Source organism: Otolemur garnettii, unplaced genomic scaffold (assembly GCF_000181295.1).
Source record: "Otolemur garnettii isolate 467f Iridium unplaced genomic scaffold, OtoGar3 scaffold00295, whole genome shotgun sequence".
NCBI classification, from domain to species: domain Eukaryota; kingdom Metazoa; phylum Chordata; class Mammalia; order Primates; family Galagidae; genus Otolemur; species Otolemur garnettii.
In genome coordinates, this window is record NW_003852690.1 from 566,962 (window position 1) to 580,460 (window position 13,499).

Sequence of the window (13,499 nt, forward strand, 5' to 3'; positions counted from 1 at the left end):
CTGGTGTTTTCCAGATATACAATCATATCATCTGCGAAAAGTGAAAGTTTGATCTCTTCTGTTCCTATATGGATGCCCTTAATTGCCTTTTCTTCCCGAACTGCAGTAGCTAGAACTTCCATTACAATGTTAAATAGCAGTGGGGACAATGGGCAACCTTGCCTAGTTCCTGATCTGAGTGGGAATATTTTCAATTTTATACCATTCAATACGATATTGGCTGTGGGTTTGCTGTAGATGGCCTCTATCAGTTTAAGAAATGTCCCTTCTATACCTATTTTCTTAAGTGTTCTGATCATGAAAGGATGCTGGATATTATCAAAAGCTTTTCTGCATCAATTGAGAGAATCATATGATTTTTTAAAATTTTGTTTGTGTGATGTATTATATTTATAGATTTACATATATTGAACCAGCCTCGAAACCCTGGGATAAAACCAACTTGGTCATGGTGTATAATTTGTTTGATGTATTGCTGGATTCTGTTTGCCAGGATCTTACAGAATATTTTTGCCTCTATATTCATTAAAGATACTGGTTTATAATTTTCTTTTCCTGTTGTGTCATTTCCTGGTTTGGGGATCAGGGTGATATTTGCTTCATGTAATGTGTTGGGAAGTATTCCTTTTTTTTATGTTTTGAAAAAGTTATGTAATATAGGTACTAGTTCCTCTTTAAAGGTTTGGTAAAATTCTGATGTAAAGCCATCTGGTCCTATGCTTTTCTTTTTTGGGAGATTTCGTATAGTTGATGCTAGTTCCATACTTGATGTATGTCTATTCAACATTTCCAATTCTTTCTGGCTAAGTCTAGGAAGGTGGTATGCTTCCAAGTGTTGGTCTATCTCTTTCATATTTCCATATTTCTGAGAATAGAACTTTTTGTAGTATTCATTAAGAATGTTTTGAATTTCTAAGGTGCCTGTTGTTATTTCTCCTTTGTCATTTCTGGTTGATGATATTAGGGATTTTACTTTTCTGTTTCTGGTTAGGTTAGCCAACGTTTATCAATTTTGTTAATCTTTTCTAAAAAACCCCAACTTTTTGATTTGTTGATCTTTTGAATAATTATTTTGTTTTTAATTTCATTTCATCCTGCTATAATTTTGGTTATTTAGTTTCTTCTGCTTGGTTTGGGGTTGGAATGTTCTTCCTTTTCCAGTTGCTTGAGATGTCTCATTAAGTTGCTGACTTCCTCTTTATCCATTCTCTTAAGGATGGCTTGCAATGCTACAAATTTCCCACTTAGGACTGCCTTTGCAGTATCCCACTGGTTCTGATAATTTGTGTCTTCATTATCATTGTGTTCCAAAACTTTGGTAATTCCTTCTTAATCTTATATATGACCCAACTATCATTCAGCATAAGATTATTTACTTTCCATGTCTTTGTATGAGTATGAAGATTCCTGTTGTTGTGGAGTTCAACTTTTATTCCATGATGGTCTGGGAAAATACAAGAAATAATTTCTATTCTTTTAAATTTGCTAAGGTTAGGCTTGTGACCTAAGATGTGAACAATTTTGCAGGATGTTCCATGGGGTGATGAGAAGAATGTATATTCAGTTTTATTAGGATGAAATGTTCTGTAGATGTCTATTAAGTCCATTTGTTGTAGGGTCAAGTTTAGGTCCAAAATTTCTTTGTTTAGTTTCTTACTGGAGGATCCAGCCAACACTGGCAAAGGGGTGTTAAAATGTCCTACTATTAGGGTGCTGGAAGATAAATTGTTCATGTCTGTTAGGGTCTCCTTTATCTATTGAGCAGTGTTCTGGTTGCATGCATAAATGTTTATAATTGAAATATGTTCATGTAGAGTGTTTCCTTTAATAAATATAAAGTGACTATCCTTATCTTTCCTTACATTAGTTGGTTTAAGCCTATTGTATCTGTGAAGAAAATTGTAATTCACTTTTTTCTGATTTCCATTTGCCTGAATTATAGATGTTCATCCCTTCACCCTGAATCTTTTTTTATCTTTTAAGTTAAGATGACATGCTTGCATGCAGAAGATACCTGGTCTGAGTTTATGTATCCAGTAAGCCAACCTGTGCCTCTTTAGAGGACAATTTAAACCATTCACATTAATTGAGAGAATTGATAACCTGGTAGTATTTTGGGTATCAAGAGTTTTGAAAGTCCAGTGGATGTTTTTACTCCTTTCACCACTGTGGATGTTGGGTTTTGATCAAAAGTTTCTAAGTGAGGTTACTTTTGTGGTAGATCATTGTGCTGGTCATTGTGGTGGATGGACCTGAGAATACCCTAGAGAGATGGTTTAGTTTAGGCAACTTTCTTCAACATGTGTATGTCATTAACGTATTTTATTTTTCCATCCCAAATGAAACTCAGTTTAGCTGGATACAGAATCCTGGGCTGAAAGTTTTTTTTTGTTTTAGGAGATTGAACTTTGATGACCAACCTCTTCTGGCTTGAAAAGTTTCAGCTGAGAGCTCTGCATTCTAATATTCTTCCCCTTGTAGGTTATGATTTTCTTATGTCTTGCAGCTTGTAGAATTTTCACTTTCATATTAACTTTGGCAAAGTTAATTATAATGTGTCTAGAAGATGCTTTATTTAGATTGAGTTGTACTGGGATTCTGAAACTGTCTGCTATCTCAATTTCAGTATCTCCTTTTATGGTTGGGAATTTCTCCTTGATCATATCTTGGAGTACAACATCTGTGCCTTTAGGGACATCCTCTTGTCCTTCCGGAATTCCTATAAGGCAAATGTTTGCTTTTTTGGAGTGATCCCACAACTCTCTCAGGGAATGATCCATTTTTGCTCTCCACTTTTCTGCCTCTTTGAGCATTTGGGAATTTCAAACCAATTGTCCTGGTTAGCACACATGCAGATCAAGTGGTAGAGTTCAAAAGGCCTCCAGCAACAGATAGTAGGGGTCCACTGGCAGCTCAAATGTGGCTCATTCCAGAGCTTAGAGCTCCGTGATGTCAGAAAGGCCAGCCCAGCAAAATAGTCCAGGGAGGCTGGTGCCTCATTCCCCATCTTGCACCTCTGTCACACCCAGTCATTGGTAATACCATGGGGCTGTGGCACAGTTCCCTCCAATGAGCAAATGTGCCGGGGATTTGTGCCTGCTAGAGTCAAAGGGGTGTCAATGCCTCCTTGGCCAGGCCACCACACTCTGCCACCAGCTGGAAGGGGAGCTGAAGCCTGACTTCAATGGTGATAAATGGAAACTGGGGAGTGTTCTTCCTGAGTTTGATATAAACCAGAGGTTAACAAAGACTGCACCTCTGCCCCAGCTACATTGCTCCTCTGGTACCCCTGCATGGCGAGGTCTGGCTCCCTCTGGCAGTCCACAGAACTGGGGAGGTGTCTGTCTGAAATTGGACCTGGCATGATGGCTCTACTATTGCTGATGCTACATGGAGGTAGCCTCTGCATGGGTTCCCATGTCTTGGTGCAGGTTCCGAAGCCTCCACGTGGGTTTCTGAGCCTTTGCCTGCTGCACATTGTCCCGAGCCTCTGCCCACTGCTGATTTGAACTTTTGCAGAGCTAGGCCAGACACCCTCCCCACTTTGCCTTTCTGCACTGCTACTGGATTCACTGTTTCAGTGCAGATGCGCTTCCACAGCCAATGCAATGCCCCATCTTAGCAAAGGAAAACAGACATTCCAGTCTCTGCACTTTTGGGCTTCTAGACCACCAGGTGATGGGTCAAGGGTGGACTGGGAGTTCAAAATGGCAGGGAAAATATGTGTTCAACTTCCATGCTGGGCAAGAGAATTCCCAAGTTCACAGTGGGGTCTCTCTGGAGAAGAAATCCCAGCCTTCAGCAACTCTCCCATCAGGTGAGATCAGAGATCTTCAGTTCACTGCTTCTTGTAGAGATCCCACAGCAAGCCACTCTCTTGGTGGAGGGGATGGACACTCATCCTCTTTGGGATGGGTTTTGTACCTGAAATTTGCTTCCTTCGAGGTGCAGTTTGCCTCAGCACATATGATGCACAGTTATCAATCTTCTCTCTCAGCTCAGCTCACAACCTTCATCTTTATTGCGTTCCTTCTCACCATTATCTTTCCCTCTGGATGGGAGCTTCTGTTGAAAGCTGGTTCCTAGTGAATGATCTCTTGAATGTGATGTTGTATATGGTTAGCTAGTATTCTGTGGGGGATTTTTGCATCTATGTTTATCAGGGCATTGGGTTTAAGTTTTCCTTTTTGTTGTCACATCCTTATCTGGGTTAGTTATCAGGGCAATGCTGACCTCATAGAATGAGCTTGAAATTATTCCTTAATTTTCAATTTTTTGGAAGAGTTTGAAAATAAATGGTAGCAGTTCTTCATTAAATGTTTGGCAGAATTCAGCAGTGAGGCCATCAGGTGAGGTTTTTTCTTTGATGGGAGAATCTGTATTATTGATTCAACCTCCTTACTCATCATTGGTCTGCTCAAATTTTCTATTTCTTCATAGTTCAATATTGGTTGGTTATATGCATCCAGAAATTGTTTTTCTATTTCTTCTAGGTTTTCGAACTTATTGACATATAATTGTTCATAACAGTCTCTATTGGTCTTCTGTATTTCTGTAGTATCATTTATAGTATTTCTGCTTTTATCACTGATTTCATTTATTAGATCTTTTTCTCCATCTAGCCAAAGCTTAGTTTTATCTTTTCAAAAAATGAACTCATTGTTTTATCTTTTGTATTATTGTTATTTGAACTTTTTTTTTCATTTATTTCCACCCAGATTTTTATTATTTCTCTTCTTCATCTAATTTTGGGTTTAGTTTGTTATTGTTTATCTAGTTCTTTTACATTAGATTTTTCATTTATGATCTTTATATTTTTTTGATGTTGGTATTCATTGCTATATGCATTCTTTTTACAATTACTTATACAGTGTTCCATAGGTTTTGGTAGATTCTGTTTCCTTTTCAGTTGTCTGAAGAAATTTTATAATTTCTGCCTTAATTTCTTCCATGATCTATTAGTTGTGGGGATCATGTTGTTCAATTTTTATGTGTTTGTGGAGTTTCTCAGGTTTCTCCTATTACTAAATTCTACTACTACGGCCAGAAAAGATACTTCATGTGATTTTAATTTCTTTTTCTTTTCTTTTCTTTCTTTCTTTCTTTTTTTTTTTTTTTTTTTTTGGAGACAGAGTCTCACTATGTCACCCTCAGTAGAGTGCCATGATGTCAAAGCTCACAACAACTTCAAATTCTTGGACTTAAGTGATTCTCTTGCCACAGCCTCCCAAGTAGCTGGGACTACAGGCACCTGCCACAAAGCCTGGCTATTTTCTTTTGGTTACAGTTTTCATTGTTGTTTAGCTGGCCTGGGCTGGGTTCAAACCTGCCAGCATTGGTGTATGTGGCTGATACCGTAACCACTGTGCTATAGGCACTGAGCTTTATTTTGATTTCTTGAATTTATTAAGACTCCTAGTATATAATCTATCCTGGAGAATGTTCTATGGGAAGTTGAGAAGAATGTTGGATGGAATGTTCTGTAAATATCAGTTACTTAGGTCCACTGGTTTAGTGCACAGTTTAAATCTGATGTTTCTTTGGTGATTTTATGTCTGAATGATCTGTCCATTGCTGAAAATGGGTTGTTGATGGTTTAGATCTATTAATATTTCCTTTTCATATTTAGGTACTCTGATGTTGGGTACATATATGTTCAAAATTGTTATAATCTCTTTCTGAATTGACTGCTTTATCATTATATAATAACCTTGTCACTTTTAATAGCTTTGACTTAAAATCTACTATATCTGATATAAAATAGCTACTATTGCTCTCTTTGGGGTTCCATTTGCATAAAATATCTTTTTCCATCTTTTCACTTTTAGTTTATGTGTAAAGTAACAGATGAAGTGAGTCTCTTGAAAACAGCTGTTGGCTCTTATTTTTCTTAAATCCATTTAGCTACTCTATGTCCTTTTATTGGAAAGTTTAATCCATTTACATTTAAGGTCAGTATTGATAGGTAAAGGCTTACTACAGCCATTTAAAAAATTGTTCTCTAGTTATTTTATAGTACTTTTCATTCTCTCTTTCTGTGTTCCTTTGCAGTTAAATGATTTTCTTCAGTTCTATATTTTGATTCCTTGCTTTTTGTTTCTACTGTATTATATGTTTTTGGTTTTTGATTATCATGAGGCATATAAAAACATGGTATAGTTATAAAAGGGTATTTTAAACTGATAACAATTTATGATTACAGTAGAAAAGGAGAAAAAATACTCTTCTTTTTTATTTATTTATTTTTATTAAATGATAGCTGTATACATTAATGCAGACATGGGGTACAGTGTAGTGACTGGAAAGATCACCTATATTTCTGTCTAACAAGGGTACAAGTGAACTTTTCTAGAACTAGAATATAAATGTTTTGACACAAATACTCTTTTCTTTAACTCCACTTAGCCAACATTTCAAGTTTTTGATGCTGCAATTTATGTATTTTATGTTGAATATCTCTTAACAAATTATTGTGGTCATTATTATTTATTTTATTTTATTTTTAAATTTCAAAATATTAATGAGATGCAAATGTTTCTGGTTACATGGATCACTTTTGTAATGCTTTAGTCATAGCATACCCATCACGCAAACAGTATTCACTATACCCATGTAGGTAGGTTTTTGCTCCTTCCATCTTGCTCTTCCTTTCTTTCTCCCCCCTGCTTGATTTCCACTGAGTTTCCCTTTTCTCTATGCACATGTGGTAGTTTCAATTTAATAATGAGTACATGTGGTACTTGCTTTTCTATTATTGACATACTTCACTTAGGAGAATGGTCTCTAGTTCATTCCAAATTGTTTCAAAAAGTATTCATCCTTTTTATTGCTGAGTAGTACTCCATGGTATATATATACACCACATTTTATTAATATACTCATGAATTGATGGGCACTCAGGTTGATTGCATATCTTTGCAATTGAGAACTGTGCTGCAATAAACATTTAAGTGCTGGTGTCTTTTTGATAGAAAGACTTCTTTTCCTTTGAGTAGTTCACCAGTAGTGGGATTTATGAATAAAATGGCAGGTTTACTTTTAGTTCTTTGAGGAATCTCTGTGTTGTTTTCAATGAAAATTTCATTAATTTTCAGTTCCTCCAAACAGTCTTTCTTTCTGCATCTATGCCAGCAACAGTTGTTATTTGACTTTAATGGTTTTGTCTTTTAACCTTCATACTAAAGATATTTTATACACGAACATTACATTATAGAGTATTCATAATTTGACTATGTACTAACATTTTTCAGTGAGTTATATATTTTCAGATATGTTTACTTTTCTCATTGGCATTCATAAGTCACTGAATAACTCATTTTAATATTTCTTATAAGACAGATCTGTTGGTGATGAATTTCCTCAGCTTTTGTTTGTCCAGAAAAGTATAGATTTGCTGGGCACAGTATTCTTGGTTGACAGTTTATTTCACTTGGCACTTTGACTATATTATCTTAATCTCTCCTAGCCTGTAAGGTTTCTGCTGAGAAGTCTGCTATTAGCCTTATTGAGACTCCCTTATATGTTATTTGCTTCATTTCTCTCACAGTTTTCAGCATTTTCTCTTTGTTCTTGATTCTTCACATTGTGATTATAATATGGTATGTAGTGTCTTACTTTGATTGAATCTGACTGGAGACCTTTGACCTTACATTTGGAAAATTTTCTGTTATTATTTCTTTAAATAATCTTTCTACACATTTCTCTCTCCCTCTATTCTCTCTTGAATAGCAATGACCATACAGAAATGAAGAAGATAAAGGGAGTTCCCTGAGGAAGAAGATAAGGTGGAGGGAGGGCAGTGACTGTAGTTCAGTGGATAGGGCAGCAGACACATATACCTAGGCTGGTGGGTTCAAACCCAGCTTGGGCCAGCTAAACAACGATAACCGCAACAAAAAAATATAGCTTGGTTCTGTGGCAGGTGCTTGTAGTCCCAGCTACTTGGGAGGCTGGGGCAAGAGAATCGCTTAAGTCCAGGAGTTTGAGGTTGCTGTGAGTTGTGACACCACAGCACTGCCCTGAGGGGGAGATACTGAGACTCTTACTCAAAAAAAAAAAAATCCTATTTGGTTCTTCTTTATAGTTTCTATTTCTTTGCTGAGACTTTCTAATTTTTCATTTGTTTCAAAGGCGTGCATAATTTCTTGAAGAATTTTTATAATGGGTTCCATTAAGTTGAGATCTTCCTGGTTTGGGGTATGACAAGTGATTTTCAATAATGTCCTGAAAATCTGGATTAGTTTTCTATAAGAATTTGTATCTTATTTAACTCTTCTTTTGAGCATACTTTTTCTGACACTACATACCAGGGGAAAGGGGATGCTCCTTGAATCCTGCATGGTGAGGATGAATTCCATTTTATATATTGAGCCTTCCTTGATACATGGAGGAAGAAGTGCTTTATTACTGCTTTATCTACTGGGTGGGGTAGAAATTCCGGCTCCTAACACTACTCTGGATGGGAGAGGCAGGTGTCTTGTTACAATTCACCACATGGCATCCACTGATGCTGCATTACCACTGAAAGGGGGTGAAAATCCTGACTCAACTAGGCCTTCTCTCATACCATTTAGTGAAGAGGGGAAGGGATGAAAGTTAAGGATCCCCATGTGGTCCCCACTGATACTATAGGAAGGGAGCCTTGTTAAACCCAGAGGGGATGAAAGTTCCAGATCCCTACTTTGTCTTCACTGACACACTGTGACAGTGGGCAAGGTGGAGAAATGCCCGCCTTGTTGAAGCTGGGCTAGAGTGAAAGTTGGGGCTTTTTAGTGAGCTTTTATTGATTGGGAAAGAGGGTGATGGTGCACAGCTTTCTTCCATGGTGTTTGGCTCAAGTAGAATAGTTATTGGGTTAAAGTTATTTGTCTTGCTAGGCTTCTCCTTTCCTAGGTTTTCTTCCTTGGGGCTTTTGTTGTCTATGCACATTGGCATTTTCACGTTGCTGCTTCTCGAGGACTTAGTATAGGACCTATTAGGCAAAATGAAAACCCAGCAACCTCATCACTATGTTGGTCCTCAGATCCCTAGCTAGCCTGCCTTCTTCTTTCCACCTTTTAGAGACTTAAATGTTCTCCTGTACTTAGCATCTATTTAGAAATACATCTACTTTATCTTGTCTAGAACCAAAAGTCCCATTGCAGTTATGTTTTAAGAGATTCCTTATCTTTTAGGGATAATACTGAAATATTTAGGAATAAAATGAAAAAAAAATATATGATAGTTTCTTTAAAATAATATGGGAGAAGAGAGAGTGGAAATATAGATGTAATAAGATTAGCTGTGTGTTAATTGTTCAGGCTGGGTGATGGTTCCATAAGCATTTATTACACTAGTTTCTCCACTTTTATTTAAGTTTGAACATTTTTATCATAAAAAGTAAAAAAGAAAATTTACCCTCCCTCTTCTGTATATTATGGGCTTGAGGAGAAAAAGATGGAAGTAGAAAGACTGTTGGAAAGTTTTAACAAGAATCTTGGTACAAGATAAATGCCTAAATAAAGGCAATGATATTAGCAATGAAAAAGTATTTAGAAGTACAACTGGCAATATTTGGTGATTAATTAATTGGTGATTCAATTAATTGAATCAGCTTGGTGATTAGGTAGGTATTCATTACAATAATGGAGACAAAGAGCTCAATAGAGTCTGATTCCCTTTCTGATGTTTGACTGTTGACAGCTTTCCAGTCCCACCAACCACTCCATTTTCCATTTGCCTCTACATCTGGGAAGGTGATAAGACAGTCCAAGTGCAAATTCCTTTCGTGCCAGTCAAAACTCTCACCCCCTAATCATGATAAACCTTAAATCCAGTCTCTTCTTCCTATCCTTTCAAGCTTTTTGAGGAAAAATTAACTTTCTCTGCTCTCCCTAGAAAGCCATTTATGTGGGAAATAAACATTCCACATCTTGGAATGTGTTTGACAACATCAGTCTCAACATCCAAACCAAAGTTAGGGGAAGGAAGTCCATATTGCCTCTTCTTGGTGACCAGAACATTTAAAAGTAGGAAAAATAGATTATTTTTGTATCGGGGTATGGGAGACAGGAAAGAAGAGTTTAATTTAGACAGTTCAATTTAGACATACTGAGTTTCATGTACCTATAGATACAGAGTATATAGCAGGGTACCAAACGCACATAGAAAGCACTCAAAAATGTTAGTTTCTTTTTCCTATAAGCCTCTATATTCCTCTTTCTTTTGACTTAAGAATTTTATATATAGATTTTACCAAATAATGGAGGCTTTATAATAACCATAATAATGACAATAATACTTATCAGTTATTGATCATCTAGTATGTGCCAGGCATTGTATTACAGTATTTCCAGATTTTATATAGTGTTTAATCTTTACAGTAATTCTGTGAGGTAGGTATAATTTACATTTTATAAATAAAGACAATTGGGGTTTTGAAGTCACACAATGAGTAGATTGCTAAACTGTATTCAAATCCAGAATAGTGAAACAATAAGTCTATACTTTATTACTATGCTATACTTCTCTCTATGTGAATTAAACTAGATAATATCCATCACTTACTTCATAGTATACAGCATGTACAGGATATCAGCTTGTTCCTGTAAGCTTGAGGTCTCCTTCAACTGCAAAACCAGTGCTTTGAAGTCCACTTCCCCAGACTGGTCTCTGGGCAGATGTATTTCCACATGAACAGAGGGGATCTTTAGTTTGAGAAATGAAAAGAAATTAAGTGAACAAGTGCTTAACTTAAATTATAACATAGAATGAGTTACCTTTTTACCTATAAACATTTCTATAAGAATTCTCTAGATGTTGATGAAAAGAAAAGCAGAAATAATAATACCTTCAAGCCATATGATATGGCAATGTAATTTCCTTTATGTTTGACCAGAAAAACATGCTCATTTTAAAAGGGAACCGAAAAGATATGTATCTTCACCAGAATAGCATTTTGCCTACCACCAGTTGCTAACAGGTACCATAATGGCTAGTTCTGTTATTTTTGATAAAGATGGCAGTTTTGCAAAAATCTGATGAAAATATTTCTTGTGTAAATTTACCTGGTCCTCTTGTTGGGGATGAGGTGAGTCAAGTAAGTTGAATGAAGGCCGGGAAGCTTGTAATAACTTCATAGGAATATACATGTGAACATCTGCAAGAGGTTGACATTTATGGGAAAGGTTATATAATTAAGAGAGCAATAAAAACACAGTTGATCCTAACAATGAGGTCACATATGAGTCGGTCATTATAGAACAAGAATGAGAGGCTTGGTGCCCATAGCATGGTGGTTATGGTGCCAGCCACATACAACAATGGTGGTGGGTTCAATCTTGGCCTGGGCTAGCTAAACAATGACAATGACAACTACAACAAAAAATAGCTGAGCATTGTGGCAGGTGCCCGTAGTCCCAGCTACTTGGGAGGCTGAGGCAAGAGAATCACTAAAGCCCAAGAGTTTGAGGTTGCTGTGAGCTGTGACACTATGGCACTCTACTGAGGGTGACAAAGTGAAATTCTGTCTCAAAAAAAAAAAAAAGACAACCTTCTTTCACAAACTCTGGCACTCTACCAAGGGCAACATAGTAAGACTGTCTCAAAAGAAAAAAAAAATGAGAAATCTCTCCTTTCTATTGAAGAAAAGATATATGATCATTAGATAATTTAAAGATATGCAACTAATAAATATATTTTGAATTTCTAGAATTGTAGAACTGGCTGGAGATATAAGATATTGAAGGTACTAAAGTAATCAATACTGCAATGGTGTTATCACTGACATTCTGATAGACAAGCACATATAAAAGAAAGAACTCAGTTATATTTTAACTTTCCTAGGTGAATATCTGGCTGTAAGTGGTTGGATTTATCTGCAAATAGATGAATGGATGCTCCTATCTAGGGAATCAAAACATGTAGTAGCTGGCCTACTTTGAGGTATTCCTAAGACTTTTTACTTACAGTCCATTATTGAGATCCTTATCATAACCTCTAAGCAGAGACTCTCAGCACATTCACCACTTTATAGACACAGAAAGAGACCCAGAGCTAAAATAACTGTTCATACAAGTAAGTAGTAAATCTGAGAATTAAGCTCAAGTTTCCTGATTCATAATTGAGAAGTATAACTTAATAAAGTTCATGTTTTCATATAAGCTCTTCTTAAGGGAGCATACTCTAAGAGTGCTAAGCTTTCCCCTATTATAATCTTAAATGACCCTTGGTGTTTATGTTTAATATCTTTGGTTAGTAATTGTCAGTAAAGTTTTAGACAACAGGAACATGTGTCTCAACCATTCTCAATATCTGTAAAATGTTAACATTCAGGTCATTTTGGTCTGTATGGCCAAGGAATCATTCTTTCCCTCCATATGCAGCTACCACAGGGGCATTGCACACTCTTAGGAATCATGACTACTCCTGGAAATGTGTGGTAGAAGACATCCTCCATGGCAAATACAACTAAAGGAGGGTAGTTGTCATAGGGAGAATGGCAAAGCTGTGAATAACAAATACTGTATTTGATAAACACAAGTCTACATGGCTAGAACTGGCATAAGGGAACAAAATGTAGCTTACTCAAGGGACACTATTTCCCTTCTCCATTGCATGGCTATCTTGTCAATAGTTATGCAATGCATTCTCTTTAATAAAATTACTTCTAAGGAAAAGCCCCCTCTACCACTTTTAACTACATGTTAAAATTTAATATGTGTCATGTATCTTGTTCTGCTTCTTCTATTCTGTTACTGATTAAACCAGAGTATATCCATGGGAAAACTATACCCAATTCATTAATTTTACAAATAATTGAGTGTCCAATATGTTCTAGACACTGAAAGCTGGGGGTAAAGCAGTGAACAAAACAAAGTCTGCTTACATTATAATCAATACCCCACCCCCATCCCAGGCTTCATAGCATCCTGTTGCAGACTGTAGTGAGTCATGGAATTACTCACTCTGTACATGTAGCTCCTTGGCCTTGGTCACCAAGGACATTAAGTTGCAGGTTGTCTGCACAGCAGCTCGAAAGCGATCTAGTCCTCCCTTCTGTGAGGTAGAGACTAGTTTAGGATGGGGAACAGTGTGCGCCAAAAGGTGATCTAAATAACGAATAACTTCATCACCACGGCAAGCTGCAAGGTTAGTGGAGTAAGGGGAAGAGAAAAAAATGAATATTTTAGTTACTTCCCAATTCTGACACAGCAAACAGAATGATCTGTCTCTGTGCCCACAACACAGCACCAGAAGTAGGTTCTTTTTAGCACATGGGGGTGGGGACAGAAGCTTGTGATCATTATATGGCCTCATAGTATTAAGATTTGGAGATTGTGGCCATTTACCAAGACCCACATGTTATTCAACTTAGCTGAGAAAATATTAGGGTTCCTGAAAGCAGTATATATGTATTTAAGAACAGGTGGAGCTTGCTTTCACAGCTTAATCTGTGTATGTGAGTGTGTGCACATCATGGTAACACTGGCGCTGGTCATTGTGGTAATAGAAGAGAGGTG

At 36.7% G+C, this 13,499-nt stretch overlaps 1 protein-coding gene across 3 annotated transcripts in view; it reads right to left on the bottom strand.

The window, feature by feature from the left end:
* The window catches only part of PHKA1 (phosphorylase kinase regulatory subunit alpha 1), a 404,208-nt gene that overhangs the window by 154,533 nt on the left and 236,176 nt on the right, over positions 1 to 13,499 (bottom strand). For 2 of the 3 annotated variants that reach the window (XM_003803353.3, XM_012813746.2), the window contains exons 19-21: positions 12,945 to 13,121; positions 11,046 to 11,137; positions 10,546 to 10,685 (exon numbers count right to left, since the gene is read on the bottom strand). In XM_003803353.3, the coding sequence (XP_003803401.1) occupies positions 10,546 to 10,685; positions 11,046 to 11,137; positions 12,945 to 13,121 (409 nt within the window). The remainder of the gene's footprint in view (positions 1 to 10,545; positions 10,686 to 11,045; positions 11,138 to 12,944; positions 13,122 to 13,499) is intronic. The other variant, XM_003803354.3, reaches the window with a different exon arrangement.